A 25,035-nucleotide genomic window follows, 5' to 3' on the forward strand; every position below is an offset into this window, starting at 1 on the left:
TATCTTTGCATCCTTTTATTTATTCATTATACATGCACTTTCCAAAATATATTTGACATTCACAATGAGAAAGAGTGACCAATAAATTAATTAAGGCCTTTTCTTGTTGCACTTCATTATTACTAACTGCACCAGCATATTAGGAGAAAAAGACTAGATAGCCTTATTCGTTGTATTCCATAAAACTTGTTCAGGAATAAATTTTTTGCATTATGGTAAACTTGTTCCAAAAATCCTTTTCCAAAAAATCCTTTTCAAAAAATCCTTTTTAAAAAATCCTATTCTAGAAGTTATACTCTAGAAATCAAGTTCTGAAAAAATTTAAAAAGTTTGTTCCAGAATATTAACGAAACAGATTATTGGAAAATCATCTTTTTAAAAGATAAAATATGGTAAATGTACAATTCGGAGGTTCAGATATAAATTATGGGGGTGGAGGAAAAATAGTTTGTCAATAGATAAGTCAACAATTATTTGGGCTAAATTTTCTTTGGGCCGATGTTTTAGATGACACATTTGATAAACCAGTAAAAAGGTTTGGAGAGAGAGAGAGAGATTTTGTAAAAATATTTTTTACAATTAGCACACAAATTTTATTTACTCAAAAACGAATATTAGAAATTTTGTTATTATTTCTCACCATTTTTTCCTACCTCCTTAACAAGTATCAGAAAATGAAACGGGCCATATATGGGCTATAATTATTATAACAGGCCCAGCCTGTGACAAGAGGCTTGGGCTATCTATCCATGTTTTCTAAGTTGAAGTGTTGTTTCTTGAATCAGCATGATTTCATGCCAAAAAAATGATTCGGTTCTACTCAGCCTCGACAAAACCTTTTCATTCTGATCACTGTTGTAAACTTGTCTCTTTGATTGACTCATGCAAGTCGATGCAACAAATTAAGCAGACCCATTCACAATTAGTAACCACAGCTCTAATATCACACCCTGTTTCAGCCCACAAGCTCCTCAAGCTCACTGCTTATGTTTCTCTTTCTTATGCACACAAACTGTTTGATCAAATTCCTCAACCAGACTTGTTCATTTACAACACCATGATCAAAGCACATTCTATGTTACCCCATTCCTGCCACAATTCCTTTGCGGTTTTCCGCTCATTAATCCGGGATTCGGGTTTTTTTGCGAATAGATATAGCTTTGTGTATGCTTTCGGTGCCTGTGGCAATGGGCTGGGTATGCAGGAGGGACAGCAGGTTCGCGTTCATGCTGTGAAAATTGGTTTGGAGAACAATATATTTGTTTTAAATGCCTTGATTGGTATGTATGGGAAGTGGGGACTTGTGGAGGAGGGCTGGAAGGTATTTCAATGGGCTGTGGATAGAGACTTGTATTCTTGGAACACCATGATTGCTGCCTACGTTGGATCTGGTGACATGATTCGAGCTAAGGAATTGTTTGACGGAATGCAAGAAAAAGATGTTGTGTCATGGAGTACTATAATAGCTGGTTATGTTCAGGTATTGCTGGATTTGAAAGTAAAATAAATAATGATATTAGCATTTTACACGATTGCCTTATTCGTTTGAAGTGGACATTTCACTAGTACGCGGTTGAAAGTATGTCACATTGATTGTGTTTGACTTAATTGTTAATGTACCGTGTCTAAAGTTACTTCATGCTTACTATAGGTTGGTTGTTTCATGGAGGCTTTGGATCTTTTCAACGAGATGTTGCAAATAGGTCCTAGGCCAAATGAATATACCCTTGTAAGCGCTTTTGCCGCTTGTTCGAATCTAGTAGCACTGGATCAAGGAAAGTGGATACACGCTTACATCGGGAGAGGCGAGATTAAGATGAATGAAAGGCTTTTAGCTAGCATCATTGACATGTATGCAAAGTGTGGGGAAATAGAATCAGCATTCAGAGTTTTCTTTAATTACAAGGTAAAGCAAAAGGTTTGGCCATGGAATGCCATGATTGGTGGGTTTGCAATGCATGGAAAACCCAATGAGGCCATAAATGTGTTTGAACAAATGAAGGTTGAAAAAGTTTCTCCTAATAAAGTCACATTCATTGCCTTATTGAATGCTTGTAGCCATGGCTATATGGTCGAGCAGGGGAAATTATATTTCAGATTGATGGTTAGTGATTATGCTATTACCCCAGAAATAGAGCATTATGGATGCATGGTGGATCTACTTAGTCGTTCTGGTTTCTTGAAGGAGGCTGAAGACATGATTTCAAGTATGCCAATGGCTCCAGATGTTGCAATCTGGGGAGCACTGTTGAATGCTTGTAGAATCTACAAAGACATAGAGCGGGGACATAGAATAGGAAGGATCATTAAAGACATGGATCCTAACCATATAGGGTGTCATGTTCTACTGAGTAATATATATTCAACATCTGGGAGATGGAATGAAGCAAGAATGATGAGAGAAAAGAATGAACTCAGTAATGAGAGAAAAAAGATTCCTGGTTGCAGCTCAATTGAATTGAAGGAGACATTCCATTAGTTCCTTGTTGGAGATAAATCCCACCACCCTGAAAGTAGGGAGATTTATTCATTTTTGGATGGATGACAATCAAGTTGAAGAGTGCTGGGTATGTTCCAGAGTTAGGAGAACTTTTGCATGAAATTGATGAGGAAGATAAAGAGACTGCTCTGTCTTTTCACAGTGAGAAGTTGGCCTTTTGGATTGATGAACACGGCATATGGAACTCAAATTCGCATTGTAAAGAATTTAAGGATTTGTGGGGATTGCCACCAAGTAACAAAGTTCATCTCCAAAGTTTACGATCGAGTAATTATAGTAAGAGACGGGACAAGGTATCACCACTTCAAAGAGGGAATCTGTTCTTGCAAAGGCTACTGGTAGATAAGGAAGCAGCTACATTCAGCCATCATTTTTCCCTTTTTGCCCACCTTTGACACACTGGAGCATTTTTGTTTCTTTGGCAAACTCATTCACACATTGAGTTGACTAGACAAAGATATGCATTTGATTAGAGATTTTTGCTAATACAAACGATAATGTTGCCCATGTGATCTGTTACATACTAATAAGAAAAGTTCGAAGAAGGAAGAATGACCTTCTATGATCATTATTTGCATTGTTGAACAGTTCGCCCATTGGTTTATAAAGGGTCCTCTTGCTTTTGGGGCTTTTGGCAAATTCTTGAAGAATGCCCATCAGGGTGCTGTCAATTCTTTACAGCTTCAGATAATGGAAGTTGCCTGAAGTTTGTATACTTCTGTTTCTATTGTATACACTATACATGTACTGAACAAAGAATAGCTTGGTTATGCCAGCTCAAGTTTTGTTCTTTTTTGGAACAGGTAAAGCACAACCTCTGAGGAGTAAATTGCTGTATAGTTCTTCTTGACCATTTCGTATAGGTCTCATTTTTCCGAAAACTTGTATTTTATATTTGGATATTTACCACTACCTTTTCTTTAAGGTTATTTCCTCAGACCGTCATTATTTCAGTTTTATCATGGCTTCTTGATTGTATTGCGCAACTTTGATGAGATCAGTAAAGTTTCGTAAGCTGTACTATTAAGGGATAATATCCTTACATCTCCTTCTGAATCTGGAAAATAGAAGCTCAAAATAGTTCGAACTTATGTATTGAAAGCAGAGACAACACTTTCCATTCTCAACACTGTTGGGCAACACAATACTCGAGTTTGGCTTCACATTTACATATATATTCAAAGGTATAAGGTCATTTTGATATTTGAAAATATACAAAGTTACCACATTAATTCTTGAAATTAAAAAAAAAAACTGAAAATACAATTCATGTCACAATAGTTCAGCAGTTGTTGATCCAAACTTGAGTGATAATATTAATATGTTCATATATAAAAATTACAATAGGTCATATTTCAAAAAGGTAATTTACCCTATACACTCCATAAAAAGGAAAGCCACAAACTATTTCATTTAATTCATATGAATTTGGTTCTATATTACCTTTCGAATTTCTAAAATATAGCATGACAGCAAAGTTTACATAATACGACTGAAAAACATCTGATTTTACATCCAGCTGACCAAAAACTTTTATTCCACAAAACTAAACAGACACTTATTAATTACACGAGTAATACCAGTATAATTGGACTATGTGTGTGACTGTAAAGGGCTATACCTTCGAAGGCAATATTACAAAATCACTCCTCCACATTTACTTGAGCACTGGCTGCTTCCATCAGTCCGTTGCGTATCTGCTCTCCAATATCCCTAACATGGCCAGGTCCGTGGGGTATAAAAACAGTGGTATTCTTTGATGAATTCCCAAGGTCTTTGATTGTGTCAAAGTACTGAGTTATCATGATAAGATCCATCACCTCCTTAGCATTAGTGCCTTCTACTTTGTGAGAGAAATTCAGGATGTTCTCTCTCAAGCCATCTGTAATAGCTTGCCGTTGCCTAGCCACACCAACCCCACCCAAATACTTGGCCTCAGCTTCAGCTTCTGCCTTTTTAACTAGCAATATCTTTTCAGCTTCTCCTTTGTACTCACTTGCAAGTTGCATCCTTTGAGCTGTCAAATAAAATCCATCCTCGCTAAATACCGTGGCGTAGAATTGAGCGTATCATAATCTTAATTAACCCACTAATACTTGGATTGGCGGAAAAGGATGGAATAGAATATTAATGGTATCATGCTCCATTTTATTAATGGTATCATGCTCCATTTTTTTAATTGATAAAACAAATATGAAAAATAATGAAAGCCATGAAATTTATTTCATTGTTTTACCTGCATTGATCTCATTCATTGCCTTACGCACAGAAGGATCGGGTATAATATCAACCATGAGAATGTGCTCTATATTATACCCATACTCTCCCATCACCTGATATTCAGGAGATAAAGACCATTGGTATTCAGAAAAATAATTAATCAAGGATGAGCGGACAAGCAAAGAAAAATCTTATCAAGTTATCATATTTCAAAACACATGCTTATAAATAAAAACTTTCTTAGATGTTTGCTGTCTCCGGTTGCTACTATTGTTGTTCGCTGTCTTATTCATCTGGAAAAGTCAGAGTTGTGTGCACCTTAAGGAGCACAACCCAACTTCAGTGTTTGCGTGACCACATGCCTCTAGATGTGCCACCACGCACTGACCTCTGTCACCATTAAAAACCAAGCGAATGTGTCTCATGTGCCACCTTCCCATGGTCAGAATCACAATGGGCCATCATGGTTGCCTCATAGATGTCTTCTGACATGTTTTTGCCCTTGGTTCTCAATTTCAACATCCTTGCACAGTCGCTAAAGTCTCTTTCCTCACGAATTACGATTTTCACTCCATGTGTCCCGAATGTGTTGCTCAAGTGGAGTATGGTCTAGTGTGTAAATTACATTGCTCTCTCTATGGACTAAAGCAGTCATCCCAGAGCTAAATTTAGTCATACTATGTAGATTTTTGGATTGGAACAGATCATTTAGTTTTCTATTGTTATCCTTCTCCCAGAAAGTGTGTTTATCTAATAGTCTATGTTGACAATATAATTATTATAGGAAATGATACCACTAGGATTTCTCAACTAAAGGAGCACTTATTTAGCCATGTTTAGACCAAAAATCTTGGCTATCTGAAATACTTGTTGGGTGTTGAAGTGACTCAATAAGAGGCTGCAGGGGGGGAGGGGGGTACGGGTGGGAAGGAGCGGAAGGAACTTAGTTATCTATCTATTACGTTGTCAATTAATGCAAAATTTTTACATTGACCATTGGGATGTTCTAATTCACATTCCCAAATATATAAAAAAAAATCCAGAACAAGGATTGTTATATGAGGACAAGGGGTATACTGAAATTATAGGTTATTGTAATGCAGATTGAGTTAGTTGTCCCATTGACAGGAGATCCACCACAAAATACTGTGTCTTCATGAGGAAATATTGTCTCTTAACAAAATGTTGTTTCTCAATCCACTGAAAAATTAAATATACATCTATAGCTTTGGCCATTTCTGAACTTGAGTGGATTAAGTAACTCCTTCATGGGTTGAAATTTTGAGATGTTGAGTAGGTGAAGTTGTATTGGGATAATAAGGTATTCCTTCAATTGCCTCCAGTTTCATAAGAGATTGATTGCCATTTTGTCCAGAAGTTTGTTGTCCAAGGAAATTACTGGTTTTATGAGATCTAATGACCAGCTTACCGCTATTCTAACTTCTTTGAGAGGACCTATAATTTAGTTTAAATATTCCAAGTTCGGTGCATACAATTTAAATGTACCCTACCGGCTTGAGGGGAGCGTTAGAATTGTGATTATCATTTTATTGTATCATATGCTTTTATTTTTTGTATATATACCTAGCCTAGGATTGAGTGTTATAGGTTGAAGCTATTCCATTTATTGTACTCTTCTCTTTCTTATATATGTATAAAATACATCAACTGAGAACAATAGCTCACAGATTTTACTCTAAATTCAAGTCTTCTTATACCAGTGTTCGTGGGCAAGTTTATCGAAATAATACCTACTACTTACAAAAAATAAGTTACCTTTTCAAGTTCCTCCAAGACAGCTCTAGCAACCTCGCCCTTCTGCTCAAAGAGCTCATCCAAGTTCATTCTCGGAACAATAGCACGTGTCACTGAACCACCAATCAAATCACACAACAAACAGTCAAAACAATAAATAAATAAAAATTCACACAATTGTGCAGAAAAAAATAACCATTAACAAACACAACCATCGAAAACATAAGCCTGTATCTGCTCCTGAGGATTCTGCAATTCATAGAAAGCATCATCCGCGTTTTCCTTAATCACTCGGTACTGAATTGAACACAGCAACTGCACAAACACATTGTCCTGCCCCACAATTCAAAATTACAAATCACTCACAATGCCTCCTTTCTCCATTATCATTAATAGGTCATAGTCTGCACTAACTAAAAATCACACACCATGCCAACAAATTAAAAAAATTACACGATTGTGACATAAAATCTGAAAAAATTAAAAAAAAAAGATAAAAATAATTGGGAATTGAAACGTAATTGATTGGGGACCTTGGTTTTGGTCTCGATGCGGACGTCGAGGGAGGAGATTCTGGTGGAGAGGATTCCGGCGAGGCATTCGCCGGCGAGAGGGTTGAAAAAGTGGCAACCGGGTTGCGCGAGGCGGTGGAAGCGACCCCACTGTTCGACGATGCCGACGCTCGATTGAGCAACGCATCCACAGAAGAAACCGAACGTGTTTCCCATCCTTGCTACTGTAGAATCAAAAGCACGGAACAACAACAAATCAACACTGCCTTAACGAAAATATCTTCTTCCAAGTAAACATGTTATATACTTCCATATTCAGAAGAAAAGTAAACGTGTAATAGAAAAATGTTAATTGGGGTTAATGTTTAAGATTTTCTTCATGCTTTTAAATTTTGTTAATAAAGAAAGAAAAAGAACATTGATTTTACTTTCTACGTCTATTTTTTTACGAATCTAGTTTGGACAGTTGTTTTTATAAAAAATAAAATAAAATTTTAAGCTCATGCATATTCAAAAATAAATAAATTAGTATAAAGTACTTTCTCTAACAGAATTCACTGATAAATTAGTTGAAGTTTTTAAAGTATGGTAATAGCATAACATCTTTTGAATTTTATATTTAGTTACGGAAAAAAATTGGTTAAATAAATCCTTGGCAGTGTAACCCATCCCTTCAACAAAAATAATATATTTTTCAACTTTTGTTTTAGTAAATATTTTAAAAATTATATGAATGATGATTTTTAAATTATTAAAAGTTAAAAATTTCATAATTACATTATCATCAAACTCTAAATGCTTTTAATTTGTTGAAAGTACATAAAAATATCACTATACATTAAAATGTTCTACATTTTTTAAAAGGAATTTGTATCACAAAGAGTACTACTTCACGTGACAATTTATACTTTGGATAAAGAGTTGCTCTCACAAATAAATTTTTGATTCGACGGGTGTTGAAAAAATCATTTTAGATATTTTACAATATATTTATATTGTTTTCTTTATTTATTTTATATAACAAATACTAAAAATATCTAGAAAGTATTAAAAATTTATGAAAATCATAAGAAAATATAACAAATCTCGTGTTTACATTTAATGCTAACTGCCTGTAGAAAAATTGACAAAATGTGACGTGTAACACATTTTTTTATTTGCTAACGATATTATGATGATTGAATATTAGAGGCATTCAATGATAAATAGAGATATTTATGTGTCATTAGATTGTTTCCTAAATGACGAAAATATTAGAAAATCTAAATATGTTAGCAAATTAAGAAGTTTATAATTGTTAGTCTGAAAGTTTTATATAAAGAAGATAGTAGATAACATAATTAATTTAACTAAAATATAACAAAAAAATCAGTAACAATAATTAAGTAGCTAATGTTGATACTAATTTACACATTCAGATACCATCAGAGGCTATTTATTTGTTTTGGATAATAGGATATTTTTAGGAGTTTTTTTCCTTTTGCACCCTATTATTGTTAAATACACCCTTACATTAAAAAAAACAAAGACATCATTTTTCACTACCACATGTCACCACTAATCAGCCTTGTCGCTGTCATCTTCCACTGCATTATTGTTGGAAATCGTATTCTAGAAATTTCAAAAATTATATTTCAATTTTTTTAAAAAAATATATAATTTGGAAATCATTTTTACAAAGGTTAAAATTGTCATTTTAAGCATTATGGGAGTGTGAGAAGAAAAAGCCTTTTGAAACCATGTTTGACCCATTTGGTTTCGTAGCCTCGTCATCTAATCACTTCTCTCAATATTCAGGTTTTTCTTTCTACACTCCCGAAATGTCTTTTTGTAGACTTCCTTACTTTTGAGAAAGAGTATATTACCTTTGTCTCCTTTATATGTTAAGATAAATCAAAGAGCATGATAACAGTAAGAAAAAAAAGGAGATTTGAATATGAATAATGTAATTAACATAGAAAGGAACGAAATTGTATTGTCATATGATTAGTCAAAATGTTATTAAATTTAGTAATTCAAATTATTATATATGATTATATCGGATAAAATTTAATAATTAGGTGTTTTCGGTGCCTCACAATCAATTTAAGATCATTTTTTAGCACTTTTACTTCCTTAATTTTATTCTTTATCATACTCTTCCTTCATAATTTTTGTGTGAGAAAAAGTACTTATAAAGATAAAACAAAAATATTCAAAAAAGTTAGATTGACAAAAAATGTTATATGAATTCAAAGTTAAAATTAGTGTATAATTATAAGATAAGATGTAATAAAAGATAATTAATTATAGTTTAATTTTATATGATAGGGGACTTAATATAATTTACTATTGGTAAGTTGTTTTAAGATTTATTTTTTCTAAAACTAGCAAGTATTAGTAAAAGTAGATGTAGTTGTGAAATATTATAATATTATTTATTAAATTGATAAAACGCATCGTTTGTTTAGTTTCTGTAATTCAACGTTTCTATATATGTAATATCATATCATATAAAAATTTATTTATTAATTAATAATATATGAATACAGATATTATTTTTGAAATTTTGATTCTTCAATTATTTTGACCAAGTCCACTGCCTTATTGTACAAAAATAAGCTTGAAGAAACTTATAAACATATATAATTATTGCTTAAAAAATTAAAATGACATTTACCAAATCATTACCAATTGTATAATTATAATTAGATTAATTATATTCAATTAACCTATCCATAAAATTTCTTACCAGTTGGGCATACCAATCGGTATGATGTGGTCGGACCAATCCAAAGACTGATAACTAATTCTAGAATTAAAATAATATACTCAAAATTTAAAATTTATAGTTTAATTATTTTCACTAATATAATAAAAATAGTACATAATTTATTTCACTAATACAATAAAAATTAATATATATTTTAGTATAATTTTAAATACAAAAGAAATCACACATGTATAAAACATTATTTCAAAGGATAACTTCTTTTTTATCACTTTTAAAAAAATGAATTTATTTTTTTATGCTTTATCAAAATACTTCAATTTTAAAAATAAATTAAAATTAAAAATAATTTATCATAATTTAATAAAAATAAAAAATTATTATAAAAGAATATATGATAATCAAGTCACAGTTAAAAATCTGTTATGAGAAAACGTATAGTACATTGCTTTCTTTATTTTATATTAATAAATATTTTTGTTTTTTGTTATATTTGATTTTATATTTTATTATATATTAATATTAAATTTTGTGTTTTATAAAAGAAATAAAAAGATGCCTACTTTAATTTCCATCAATTTCCATTATATACTACGTATAATTTAAAAAAATTAAAAAATCTTATATTTAAACATATAATATAAAAAAGTTTGGACACACACTTGTACTTTTTCTATGAAAAAAATAAAGGAAATGAGGATCATTTTATTAAAATATAGAAAGTAAATATCATTTATTAAAAACATGAGGGATATACATTTTTATTTTAAAAAATTACAAAATCAAAATCAGTACTATTTTATTAAAATTACGAGAGAAATAAAAAGTTATTTTTAGATTTGTCATTTTAATTCTGAACTCTCAAATCACATTTTCGGCCTTTTCTAGGATTAGGTTTTAGTTAACATTGAACTAGAGTCTTATCATGGTTAAAGAAGAGAATTGTTTCTTTCAATTACTTTAGTGTACAAGAAAGTCATTTTATTTGTCTAAATAAAACATTTTTCTCATTTATATGGTTTCATTTATGCTTATACATGTTAAAACAGGTAATCTAGTTCAACTCATCAGGGATTAGTCACTCAGTGAGTCAACACAACCTGAGTCACTTATTAATAAGCTAAAAAAATTCGAACATGACCCCATCGACCTATCACGGATTGATGGATTAAACGGGTTGATGAATTAAACGGGTTGGTTTATTGGCTCTTTTAATTATAAGTTTTTTTAAATAAAAAAATTACAATTTTTTTAATTCAAATCTAAATAAATGTCATACACTAAAATAAATGATGTTAAACTCCTTTATATCCATTTATGATATTAGAGTCTTAAATAGATAAATCTATAATATTTTTCTCTCTTGAAACATCTTCTTTATCACCATCTATAATATAATAAAAAAAATGATAACTAGTATTATTGAAACACAAAATAAATAAAAAATAATTAAATTAAATTAGGTGGATTGGTGAGCCAACCCGACTCACCATAGGTTCAATCCGGTGAACCGGATTCTAAGTGAGCCGGATTGAAAACTAACCCACATAAAAAGATTACATTTATTTAAACTCAACCCGGCTCAAACACACATTGAGCCAACCCGACTCACGGGTTTCAACCTATTTTAAGAGCACTACTTATATATAAATAATTTCATAATTTTAAGAAAGATAAATAATTAGTTTAAAATCACAATAGAAAAAGTACCATTTAGTACAACATATTATAAAAGTGTAATATGTTATAATATATTTTAAAGTGACATATGTTATAATATATTTTTAATTAATCGTATAAATTGTTGTAATAAAAAAAATGTTACAATAATTTAATATATATATATATATATATATATATATATATATATATATATATATATATTATATTGATTTCAAACACCAAGAAATAATAATTAAGTTTCTAAAAGTGTAATATGTTATAATCAATTTAAACTTTGAAAAGAACTAGCCAAAGTAAAAATATGTAACTTAATAATACTATATATTTACATTAGTCCAATTTGTTTAAAAATATTTAAATTAAAAATAATATTAATATATGTTTAAAAACCAGAAAATAACTTTAAATTTAATAAGTAATATATAAGCCAATTGGATCTATATATATCTTTGAGCAGACACTGGTGGTGGGTAACATTTTTTGGAGATCTTAAATAGAAGCTCCTCTGGTTAATAAAGAAAAAGAAAATCTACGTTGGTTATAATATTTATAGTTTTTTCTTATAAAAAAAATATATTACACATTCTAAAAATATGAATAAATTATAAGATTAGATAATTACAAGACATAATTTCATACAGCAAAAAAACATTAACTGCACCTAAATTTAGTCACATGCAAACGCACTTTTTTCTCTTTTGTTTGTGCCACGATCAAAAGAGATATGCATGCATATTTTTCACGTGTGGTAATGTACATACATTATTCATATATATGCATTGCTATATAAACACCATCATTAATGTGTCTATTTAAAAAAGCCTTCCTTCATATCCAAAAAAGGCAAAAGTAGCACGAATAAAGCTTATAAATGAGGTATGTAGATCCATACAAACATGTGTTCCTCCATCTCCATGGATGCACCCAAACGCCATCTACCAGAATCTATAAACCCATAACGTGCTTATTTCTGTATCATATACTAATGTTCAACATAATTTGTTTTATCTATATCTATTAATTAGATTTTCGTAATCCAATTAGATTTTGGTAGGAAATGGAACAAGAGTAATACAAGTTAAATTTAATGTGAATAAAGATAATTAGTTAAACATTTTAAAATTTCACATCCATACAAAATAAAGACAGATTTATATTATAGAAATAGGTATAAATCTTATCTTACAAATTTGTTTCGTAGGATTGAATTAGATTTAAAATTTATTTTAGTATCATAATTATCTAAAATCTATTTTAATGAAATTTGTTGTTGTTAAATATATCGCGTCACTTACTATTATATTGCTATTGATTATTTATTAATATTTAGTTTTACGTTCAAGATATATATATCTTGTTATTTTGTTATTGTGAAAAGATATCTAAATTCTGTATTAATTTGAGATAAAATGAATTTACACTATATAACTAGTATTACAAAACTCGTCTTACAACTTAGTTTTATAAAATTAAATTATGTTTAAAATTTAATTTAGATTGTCATTAAATGTGGTAACTAAGTTTTTGTGTTGAGATAATTCCTCTGTATAGTTTGTCAATTACATGAATAAAAGAGAGATGGGTGGGTTAGATATATATAATAGAAAGAAAATAGGGAGCACTAGACAGAAAATTGATTGATGGGGTTGTGAATGTTAATAATGTTTTTGATAGGGGAAGCAAATTGATGTGATCTAGATCTGTGTTGAGGGTTATTGGAGCAGAAAGAATCAAAGGGAGTTGTTAATGTAGCAATGCCAGCTAAGGTCATCCTCCAACAATACAACCTCTGACTAGACTTCGTGTTTGTTTGGTGTTGATTTTGGCGTTGGCATGTATCTAGGGTTTCACAATTATTTGCATCTTTTACTTTAATATAGATAATAGCTATCATTGTATAAATTATCTCTAGAAAACAAAGAACATGTTATTATTCTTGTTTTTATGGTCAAATATAATTTTTTTATTATCAGTCGAAATTTATTTATTAACGTTTGGTCAAAAATTACTTTAATCCTCATAACAAATCTTATTTGAAAAAAAATAAATAGTAAAACCATCCTCATAAAAAAAAAATTAAAAATCTCTATTCAAATGATATATTATATCTTATATCTTAATATACTTTAAATTCTTTATGAAAATTAATGTCTTCTAAAAATTCTGAATAAAAAACGTTGGATTAATGATTTAAAATCTATTTAGAAATAAATAACAAAAAGGTTTTACAGAATGAATATAAGGATGTCCAATACACTCGCTAGATCAAGGATTTGAAGCTGAAATATAATATATACAACAAATTTCACTTTTAGTAAATTCAAAAATTGATCTGTATGTAATCTTTTTAAACTTTTGTATTTAATTTTAACTTATAAAAATGAAACTCATTTTTTTTTAATTTCTTCTCTCTCTCTCTCTCTCTCTCTCTCTCTCTCTCTCTCTCAACAATCTTAAAAAACAATTTGTTTTCAAATAATATAGTACTAACTTAAAATATAAATTTAGACTTATAATTTAATCTAAATTAATGCATAAGATAAAGATTTACTAAGGCAAGCAAATTTGATAACACTATTTATAAATATGATTTAAAATGCAATTCTTTGAAACCATTATTACAATTTGTATAGTTTTAAATGAGCAATGGTTAGATAAACATTTTTAACCGAAGAAATAAAACAACAATAAAAAATAAAAAAACCTATTTCACATCCTAAAATGAATCTATACATAAATTAATTTGCAAAAAAAATCAATTAGCAATGGAGCTTGGTGCACAGGTGAATAGAGAATCCAATCAGAGTGGTATGGGTAAAATAATATCACAGACCACAAAAAGTTTATTTATGAAATTATATATTAGTTTATCAGAAGTTATTGAATATTCTTAAATCTTTTTATTTTCCGTGCAGTGGTTGATTGCTAACTCAAAACCGTACTTAGTTCATCAATCAAGCTCAAAGTCCTTTATTTTAGAATTGAGTGAAATTATTTCAATTATTAAAATAAATTTATATTGAACATAATGATTAATATGTGAGCCAAACTTAGTCTCGATTATAAACTATTCATTAAAACATGTGCACAATTTCAAAAATTGGTTCTTATGTATAATAACTATACTTAATATTCCACAAAGTAAAAACAAAAACCACGGTTTGTCTCTTTAGTTGTGTTCGTTTTGTGGAATTTACTCTTTAGGAGAATTTGTGCAAATGGATTTTTTATTAAACTTAGGTTGCTTTCAAGTATTTAGAAGCGATATAAAAAGATGATTTGTGAGTTTGATTGTGTTTTTAATCTTCGTTAATATATTAATATTAACTAATATTTGAAGGGATTTAGACTAAAATATCAATTTTGCTCTGATATGTGGATATGTAACTTGTCGATGAGCTTGTCATAGTCATAAACATCGACATGAGGTTGAAGATGAAGGAAAAACTGATTCCTTAGAAGTGTAATCTATTCCATGGTCGAAATATATGAAGATGGAATCAACTTATATAATGTATTTGATTCCACGAACAATGTAACACATTTTATGAGTGTAATCGATTTCAAGGGATAGAGTAACTCATTCCACCATATTTGTATATGATTCTATGATCTAATTTTTCAAATAATTTTTGGCAAAAAAATATATTATTCATAAATATTATTTTATATTATTATTACCATTAAGACCAATTTGATAATCTTTATTTTCTATCTATTAAAACATATATTTTAATTTATTCCATCAATTAAATCTCTCACAAAATTTATTTTCAAATTTACTTTTAATCATTTTCAAATCTTTTCAAAAAAACAACATTCATCTTACTCTTAAATCTCCATAAATTCATTCACTTATTCTATCTCAAATCCTTTCACTCGTATCAATCCTTCTTAATTTTATAAAGGAGAATACATGTCCTAAACTTATGATTATAAACATGTAACATCATAGTTATATACATATTCTAAAATATTTGGATTTGATTTTGATCAATTATATATATTGTAAAAAATTTGAATTATATTCTAAAATATTTGGATTTGATTTTGATCAATTATATATATTGTAAAAAATTTGAATTTGATTTTTACATCGAAGCTCTCAATAATTAAGGAGTAAAGTAGATATGATAAATTGTTATATATTTCTATTTTATTATAATGAAAAAAGAAATTACACACTTGCTATATAAATATTAATTTTGTTAAAAATAATTTAATATATGTTTAACTTTTAATAATTATTAATTGCATTATCTAAATTAAAAAATAACTTTAATATACAATTAAATTTAAAATAATTACTAATATTTTAAATTTATAGAAAAAAATGTTTTTTAAAATTAATTTCATATTAATGTTAATTTAATTTTTTTCTAATCGACATATACAATAAGTACTAAAACTTATATACTTATTAAATTATTTTAATCATTTATAAAGTTTAAAAAAAATTAACAATATTAAAAATTCTGTATGAAGATAATAATTTCATTATTATACTAAAAATAAAATTACAAATCAATTATTCATATTAAAAATTATATCTTTAAATATTTTCACGTATTTTTTTTGTATTGTGCATGTGCATAATGCAGATATGATCCGTACAAGAAAACCACTGTGCATGTTTACGGCTCACCATGAGTTTGGTGTGCGTGCACACTAAATATCATTGTTTATTTTCACATGTTCACTCGTTACTTTGTCTTTCAAAAGATTAATTGATAGTAGCAAATGATTAACTGATTAAATTTCAGTGATTTTTCAAAAACATTTAATAATATTCATTGAATGTTTATATTTTTAAACAATAAATGTTTTTTTATTTTATTTTTATTTTGGTACCGTATGTTTATACAGACACACTAAATTTTAAAAAATGAAAATTGTCCTTCCACTGGTAGGACATTACAGCTACAATGGGAGAATATTTTGACTGATACAGTGGTGCAGATACTGTGTTTGGTCGTTTGAATTATGCTTTTTGGTTATTGTGTTTGGAATATTTATTGTCTATCAGAAAGCAACTCAATAAAATTGAATAATATGTAACATTTCAATTTAATCTGAAGTTAATAACGATCTTATTTGATTCTAACAACATTTTTGTCCCAAACAAAATACTTATGATAGATACTTAAATTATATTAATTAAAGATAAAGTTAATTTAAAATATATAAATAAAAATATTTTTATCTTATAAATCAATTTTATGAAAATAAATTAAATTTTATCTTACTTTTTAATATAATATAAAAATTCATCACGAGGGATTAATTTATTGTATTATCCGTTATACAATACTCACAAATACTTGTATATAAAATATTTGTAATTTTGTGTGAGCGAGGTATATTAGATTTTATAGAAATAAGAACACAATTTCCAAGCTATAACAAAATTTGATAAATCTATCATGTTATCTTTTTCAGGATTACTCACAAATATATTTGTATAAAATATTTAAAACTCTGTCAGTGAGAAAGATTTCATAACAATTAGAAATGAGAACACATTTTACAAGCTTATTTTAAAAGAACAAGTTAAGTTTAAATTAATTTATAACTATTAATGCATGTAATATATATAAACATGGAAACTTGAAAAAGGAATTACATGTTATTTCAATAAAATTACTCTCTCACGTACATATCAAATGGTTGATATTTAAAAATAATATTTAAAGTACTCAAATAAATATTTAAAACCTTAAGTCAAGTATAAATAAATAAATAAATAAAAAGTATAACAAATTCTAAGTTTCAATCCTTATATAAGGCTGTGTTTAAAAATTAGAAATGAAATAAAAATCATGACAGACTAATATAAAATGTGGATATATAAAATTCATTTAATCCTGCTTAATACATAGCAATGATAACTTTTCATGTTGATGCTAGGAAAACAATAATGGATTAAGCTATCTATACAGTTGATCATAACAATCCTTTATCCGTCATCCTTTTTAATTATTGTAACTGTTCTCTTGATAACTTTTCAATTTTTCATTGTGAATTTCTTCAGTTGTAATTAATTATGGTCTTTGTTAGGAGCTAATTAATGCTTAATTTTACCAAAACCATCAATATTTTTTCTTATATAAGTACCTTGTACTTTTTTCTATATACTCCAAAGATTCTACTTTTATATTATTTCCTTTTTTCCTAATAAAAAAAGTGTATGAATTTTGAATTTTATCTAAATCATTGAGTTATGACTATTACCACTCACACAATTCTTTAACATATTTTAAAATGTATTTAATTTAATTAAATTAATCATAGTTAAATTTAACAATTAAATTATGTATAAAATATTTTTTTAAATTAATCCACACACTTATCTACTAAAAAACATTAATCCTTATTAAAAAAAATATTTCATACATAATTTAATTTGTAAGCACCTTTTCATATATAAATTTTCCGAGTGTTTATTTTAACTTAAAAAATTAATTAATTTTCATTTTTTTCTATTGATAAATACATAAAAACTCCTCTAAGCATAACAAGAAAAACTAAAGTACTGACCAATTGAACTTCAACAAGTAAATTACCTAATTGCCCACGAACAAAATCCAAAATTTGGAAATTACTCGTGTATTTCCTACATTTGGATAAACTCCAAAACGATATTGTCCTTTATTCTGAGATGAAGTTAGTCAAATTATTTAAGTTTTTAGGTTCCTTCTATAAACAGTTTAAATCATTCAACGTTCTGTTTTTTTTTTTTTATTTATTTTATATAATGTCTATGTCCAGGAAACTCACTTATATTCCATATGGTCAACATAAAGATTGATGAAATCAATATATACTTTGTATCTGCATAACATATATTTCCACAAGAAAATCATCACAGCATGTGCTTCATTCTATATTTTTTTAACATTTTTTTAAACAAATTTTGTCCTTTCTTATCAGTTCTGTGAAGAAAACTAGTACATAAAAGAATATTATTGTTGTATATATTATGGTTGTACAAATTTTGCCTCGATTTTTCAACTATATAATTCAGTCTATTATTTCTACAAATTAAAGTTAATATCATTAATATTGTATTTGGTTAATATTGTATCTCCCGAATCATTGCCCCGTCAATTAAATACATTGTCGCACATATTTTTGAAATATTTGACTATGTCCCACCACATGTGTCCAGCCAGATCCCGTGTTTTCTTTTATATATATATATATATATATATATATATATATATATATATATATATATGGGTTTGCTAACACATTTTAGTAATGTGTACCGGATTTTAATAGAAAAATACTTTTATATAAATTTTAAAGTTAAGGGTATTTTAATAATTTTCATTCTTAAAACTAAAAAAGAAAAAGAAACCCTCCATACCCTTACTCATCTCTCTCATTTCTCTCAACCCTTTCTCCCTAATTGAAAAAAATCAGAAACACTTGCCTTTTGTAAAGAATTGAGTCATTACATATTCACCTTCAGTGAAAGGTTCATTCAAGATCTCTTCAATTTCACCATCTTCACTAACTTATCTAATATATCATCATCTGCATAGGTTGAATCATCATCTCTAAAAAAACCCTCTAGGCCAATTACCAATTCCTTTGGATGTCATTATGCTTGTGAAAATTAGATAAAATTATATACGACAAATATTATAAAATGAAAATTCATTATAAAATCATTTTTTTGTAACAAATTGTTTAACACCAAATGTTTCTGATTTTTTCGAGGCCAATTACCAATTTCTTTGTTAGATAAAATTAGATAAGACAAAAATTATAAAATGAAAACTCATTATAAAATCATTTTTTGTAAGAATTATTTAACCGCGAGTATTTCGGATTTTTTTTCAAGTCAATTACCAATTCCTTTATGCGTGTAAAAATTGGATAAAATTATATAAGACAAAAATTATAAAATGAAAATTCATTATAAAATATTTTTTGTAAGATTGTTTAACGGCAAGTATTTTTGATTTTTTCAATTTGGGTTACAGTAACCATTGAGAGAAATGAGAGAGGTGAGTTAGGGTTTGGGGTTTCTTTTTTTTAGTTTTGAGAATGAAAATTATTAAAATACCCTTAACCTTAAAACTTAAAATTCATCATATATAAGAGTATTTTGTCTACTAAAACTCGATACACATTGCTAAAATGTACCAACTAACAGACGTAGGCGCATTAGCAAACCCTTATATATATATATATATATATATATATATATATATATATATATATATATATATATATATATATATATATATATATATATATATATATATATATATATATATATATATATATAACCTCTATATCAAATCCAAGGAACACAGCATTTTCATCAAAAGCTTTGAATACCCTCTTTCATTTCTTCCAAGAAAAGGCTCAGGAGAATCTCGAAAAAGAGCCATAGAACACTTTTCCATACAGCCATGGCTTGCTGGTCTGCAGAAAATGCCACAAAGGCCTATCTCAACACACTGAAAATGGTTAGTATTCTCTTCATGTCTTGATCCTTAACCAAAGTTTTTTCCATATACAAAAGACAGATACAATCTCTGGTTTTAATCTACTGATCTTAACACAAATCTTTGTTACAAGAATGATTGAGATGAAACACCGAAAACAAATCTTGTAACAGTTTTTTCTGATCTGGTTTTTGGTGATTTTTTCTGCAGGGTCAAAAGGCCAAAGAGCCAGCAGTTGCAGAGTTCATAGCAGTACTAGCTGCTGGCAACAATGCACAACTGATGGTTGTGGCATGTGCTGGTGCAGCAGACTCCACCACACTAGCATTAGTCAGTGCTGCACATCAAACCGGTGGCCATGTTGTTTGCATTGTCTCCGGCCATGATGAATTAAACGACTCAAAAAAGGTTCTTGGAGCGAATGCTAGTGAAGTCCAGTTCAAGGTTGGAGAGGTTCAGCAAGAACTGCTGTTGTTGAGACAAGCAGATTTTGTGGTGATTGATTGCAACCATGTTAGCCATGGAGAGATTGTTAAAGCAATCCAAGATGGTGGCATGCAAAATGGTGTAGTGATTGTTGGCTGCAATGCACTTAGCTGCAGAGGGTCATGGTGGTCTTGTGGATCAAAAACTCAGTTGCTGCCTATAGGAAAAGGGCTTCTGGTTACGAGATTTGGAGGAAGTGCTGCAAGCCCAAAACGTGGATCTGGAGTGAGTAAGAGCAGAAGTAGTCGTTGGATTGTTAAGGTAGATAAATGCACTGGTGAAGAACATGTGTACAAGATCAGAGTTCCACAGGGAAAAGTGATTCCAGCTTAATCATTTGGTTAAGTGCTTGATTCAAGCCATTATGCTACTTTTCCATCACTTTCTAGGAGAATGGAGTGGTTAAATTTTGCAATTAAGAAGGAACTAGAGGAGTTGGTGTTGGTCAAACTTCAAATGTATATATAGCAAATTATAGATATATTTTTATTACTATTATTACAAAAAATGGTTTGCAGAATTTTGTCGTCTTGCATAAGTTCTACTTCTGATGAAAAGAGAGATCAAAACTCAACTAGTCTTCTTCTCAAAATCTTATATTTTATGTTTTGATGTAAAATATCATTTGTTTCGGCAGGATTTAGAATCCTAATTCAAAACATTCAAAGTTGTCTGCTCCGATGTCCAGTTGTGCTGTCTTCTCTCTTCTCCTTGTCCGAGCTGAGGGGAGGGTGCCTGCAAAAGACACTCCGACGCTCAAGTCAGTGACTTTGCGTAATAATATTGTAAAAAGATTTTGTTATCAGAGCTCTAAGTCTCCATTCAAGTTAAAGTTACCTGTCTTCCTTACCAGACAAATATTTATAAACTATAATGAGCTTACCGTTAGGTCTGACTCATTAATCACTCATAAATGAGATTATTAATTGTCAATAAATGACAATTATTTTCGTTAACTTTCCGACAGTTATTACTATTGATTACCTTAACGGCTCTTTTTACTGGTCGGTTCACTGACCTGAGAGATATCACCTGTCGGCCGATTCTTCTGCACCTCTACCGTTCGATCGGCTACGAGCCCATTTTACCGAGCGGTTAACTGTTTGTCCGCTCGGTTCATTTGCCTAGGCAGTACCATCGGTCGGCCACGAACTCAATAACTTAGAGACTCCTCTAGGCTATGAGCCCATAGTAACATCATCAAATAATATTTGAAAGATAAAAAAGTTTAATAGCTAATTTTACCCAATTTTATAATTTTTAGTGGCTTTAAAAGAGTTATATACGGTAGGAATTCAAAATAAGATGAAGTTACACATAATTAAAAATAAGAATAGGCAAGACGAATAGTATATAAAATAAAAGATTCACTTAATGTTTTAAAAGTTTCGAATTGGAAGTGACGTTGTAGTCACTTATATATATTTAGTCGTACAAGATTCTAATATATATTTTAGATTAAACCATATCATTTTTCTCTATTTTTATAGAAAAATATTAAATGCTTTTCTTAGTTCATCTTAATTTGATTCTAAATTTGAAAAAATTAGATCATTTCCATTAATATTATATTAACTACATTAAATAAGTATAATATATCAATTCATTTGCTTAATGTTTTATATAATTTCTTTATTTATTTTTAAAATAATAAAAATTTGTCATAAGTCAGACTCGTGATGTGATGTGTCATTATTTTAGTTTCAATTTAATTATTGTATCTTTATTCAATCTCAATTTTTTTTAAATTAAATAATTTTATTTTTCTTAAAATTGAAACTAAATTTAACTTTTATTTAAATATTATACAAATATTTTATTATAATCCATATTGTTATTAAATATTTCTAACAAAATAAAAATTCAAAATTAATTTCAACTAATAAATATGTTAAACTTGATTATCTTGTATTTTATAAAATAAAATAAATTTATCAACTATTTCAATTTTTTAAAATAATTATATACTTTTAAAATTTGTAAATTCAATCATTTCTATACAAATATTTGAGTTGGTTTAAAAATAAATTTTTTTATAAATTTAAATGTAAAATTTCAAAATAATTTTAAAAAATTTTATAACAATTTAAAAGAATAAATTTAAAATTAAAAAACAAACTTAAATAAAGTTCCATGTTAAATTAAATCTAAATATAAATAAACTTAATATAATTAAACCATTTAATAAAAATATTAATTTTAATAAAAATATTAATTTTAATAAAAATATTTATTTGAGATTTATACAAAAATTAAATTTAGTTTTAATTCGAAGAAAAAAAATTGTCGAATTTTTTAAAAATTTAGAATTGAAATAAAATAAAAAATACAAAATCAAATTAAAAATAAGAGAGTGACTAATAACATGTGATATTGTCATATCACTATGTGTCACAACGTTAATTTAATACGTGATGATTTTTTTTAAATTAATAAAATTTAAAAATAAAATACAAACATAATACATTCTCAGTACTGTTAATATAATCTTAACGGAAATGAACTAATTATATTAAACTTTTAAAAATAAAAACTAAGTTATAAAAGAAAATCTGACCAATGTAATATTTTTCAATCAATTCAAAAAATTTGACTTAATCAGGTTAATTTTAAAAAATTCTCCTCTAAAATAATTTTAGACTAATAACCTAATAATACGTAAATAATATTAAAATATTATCAAATTATCAAAACAAAATAAAACTTTTTTTAGGCTTCTCTTCATATAAGCACTAACGATTAAGAGCATAATGAAAACAGACCTTTAAGTTGTGCAATAAACTCGTTGTCTACATCATGTAACAATTTATTTGCCTGACCAAATTTGTGTTGGTTCATTGCCTAAAATTTGTTGAAGATGAGCACTTTATCTGCTGAATAAGGCCAAAAGTTTAAGCAGTGAAATTGAAAAGTGAACTTCTTTGGCACCCCAATTATTGAAAAGCTTCATCTGAATGAGAAAAAGTGTGCATTAATTAATGGAAGTGCAAACTTTTATTGGAGAAACTTAAGGGCACAGAACATCATACATGTGAAAGAAGCCAAAGACAGTGAGAAGCAGCAGGTACACATAACAGCCTGTGCACACAACAATTAGAGTACCTTAAGGTCACTGTTTTACGCTATTCCTAGCCTTTAACTATAATAAGAGCCACACCTTATAGGCTTCCTACCCTCATAACGTGGAGGTTGTGCTTTTCTCTCTACAATTACAACATTATTTCTTATTGTTTTCCATTTTCTTTTAAATACAAAAGTTATAACTATTTTATTCCTATATAAAAATTGTGAAATCATAGTTAAATAGTGACCAAGAAACCTTTTTCCGAATATACTATATATGTATTGTTAGAATGTATAGACAGTTAAACGGATGGATTTAGTATTTCTAAATTATAAGTTATAAAATTTTAAGACTTAAATTTATGAATTTTTTGTATATATAAGTTAATTTTCTGTGAAATTTTCAACTTATTATACTTATATTAACAGTATATATATTTTTTATCAACAGAAAATAATAAATATTTACGTGTGACACTAAATTACTTCAACGTTTGTACACGACTAATCATAATATAAATTGTTTTTCGTAACATTTTAGGACAACTCCACTTTGTATTTTTTTTTTATTCCTATAAAGCTTGTTGGAGCAATTAGTACATATATAAAATTATTGCAGTATCTTTTCCTCTTTGCATTTATCGAATTTGTCAATATATTAACAATATTTATGTAATAAAAACTTCGTAAAACTCATCATTTTTATCAAAATGAATTGTTTATTAATTACGTTTTTTCTATTTAAAGAACTCGAGACTTTACTAGAGTAATTTGGTATTACTCTTACCTAGAATAACTTATATATAATAAACTGCATTTGAATTAAAGTTCCGAAACTTTAGAAGTATTTTTTATCTAAAAGAACAACATTTTCCGCATTATTTGGTATATTTGATTTTGTTACTTAGTTTTAAGATTTATAAAAATATATTCGAAACTTAAAGCCAAGCATAGTCTAATTGATGCCTTTATGTTTTGTGGGTCTTTGTAACATGTGGTTAATTTGATTACAAAGATGATTAGGATCTAACATTCCATGCTATTTTTCCTTTTCTGTTTCTTCGAGGGATAATTGATTAAAGTTTTCAGTTAAGATACTTAAAAAGATTATATATATATATATATATATATATGATCTTTAAAAATGGATTTTAAGTATGAAATGCACTAATTTAACAATTGTTGATAAACAAGAATTCATTCATTATAATCTTTGAACTTTGAAGAGAAAGAAAGGTGGATATATGAGAGAAATTTGAATGAGAGGATTTAGATTTCAATTCCATGTATTGCAATACTCTATTTATATTTAAATATAAGTATTTGAATTAGGACTTAAATACACTCTTACTTAAAAAGAAACACATAAATCTATAACATATAAATAAATAATATTAGTATTGATTAGACTAATGTTAACCTAAATAAATTTATAAAAAAATTAAGACTAATTTAAATAAATATTAAAATAAAAAATACCAGTACTCAATAATAACTTCAATAAATACAAATAAAAATAAAATAAACCGACTTAAATAAATATTTAAAAACAAATCAAATTCAAAATGGACTAAACTAATATATAGTAAAACAAACATTAGAAAAAAAAATCGTATTACTTAAAAATAATTTAAATAAATACTA

The 25,035-nt window shown here is 27.9% G+C and overlaps 3 protein-coding genes across 3 annotated transcripts; 2 read left to right on the forward strand and 1 right to left on the reverse strand.

Moving 5' to 3' along the window:
* Nucleotides 1-781: 781 nt before the first annotated feature.
* LOC124825289 (pentatricopeptide repeat-containing protein At5g66520-like) lies at nt 782-3,457 on the forward strand. Its single transcript, XM_088112282.1, has 2 exons — nt 782-1,480; nt 1,652-3,457. Exons 1-2 carry the CDS (start codon nt 806-808, stop codon nt 2,477-2,479), a joined length of 1,503 nt encoding a protein of 500 aa, XP_087968408.1. The 5' UTR covers nt 782-805; the 3' UTR covers nt 2,480-3,457.
* A 430-nt stretch (nt 3,458-3,887) lies between these two features.
* On the reverse strand, nt 3,888-7,308 carry LOC124825288 (SPFH/Band 7/PHB domain-containing membrane-associated protein family). The gene is made up of 5 exons (XM_047297876.2): nt 7,009-7,308; nt 6,688-6,808; nt 6,497-6,588; nt 4,737-4,833; nt 3,888-4,517 (listed from the first exon to the last, which is right to left on the reverse strand). Exons 1-5 carry the CDS (start codon nt 7,201-7,203, stop codon nt 4,144-4,146), a joined length of 879 nt encoding a protein of 292 aa, XP_047153832.1. The 5' UTR covers nt 7,204-7,308; the 3' UTR covers nt 3,888-4,143.
* A 12,402-nt stretch (nt 7,309-19,710) lies between these two features.
* LOC124825287 (uncharacterized) lies at nt 19,711-20,778 on the forward strand. Its single transcript, XM_047297875.2, has 2 exons — nt 19,711-19,863; nt 20,053-20,778. Exons 1-2 carry the CDS (start codon nt 19,807-19,809, stop codon nt 20,659-20,661), a joined length of 666 nt encoding a protein of 221 aa, XP_047153831.2. The 5' UTR covers nt 19,711-19,806; the 3' UTR covers nt 20,662-20,778.
* The last annotated feature ends 4,257 nt before the right edge of the window (nt 20,779-25,035 follow it).

This window comes from Vigna umbellata, chromosome 4, assembly GCF_029865625.1.
Source record: "Vigna umbellata cultivar VRB3 chromosome 4, Vumbellata_1.0, whole genome shotgun sequence".
In the NCBI taxonomy this organism is placed as follows: domain Eukaryota; kingdom Viridiplantae; phylum Streptophyta; class Magnoliopsida; order Fabales; family Fabaceae; genus Vigna; species Vigna umbellata.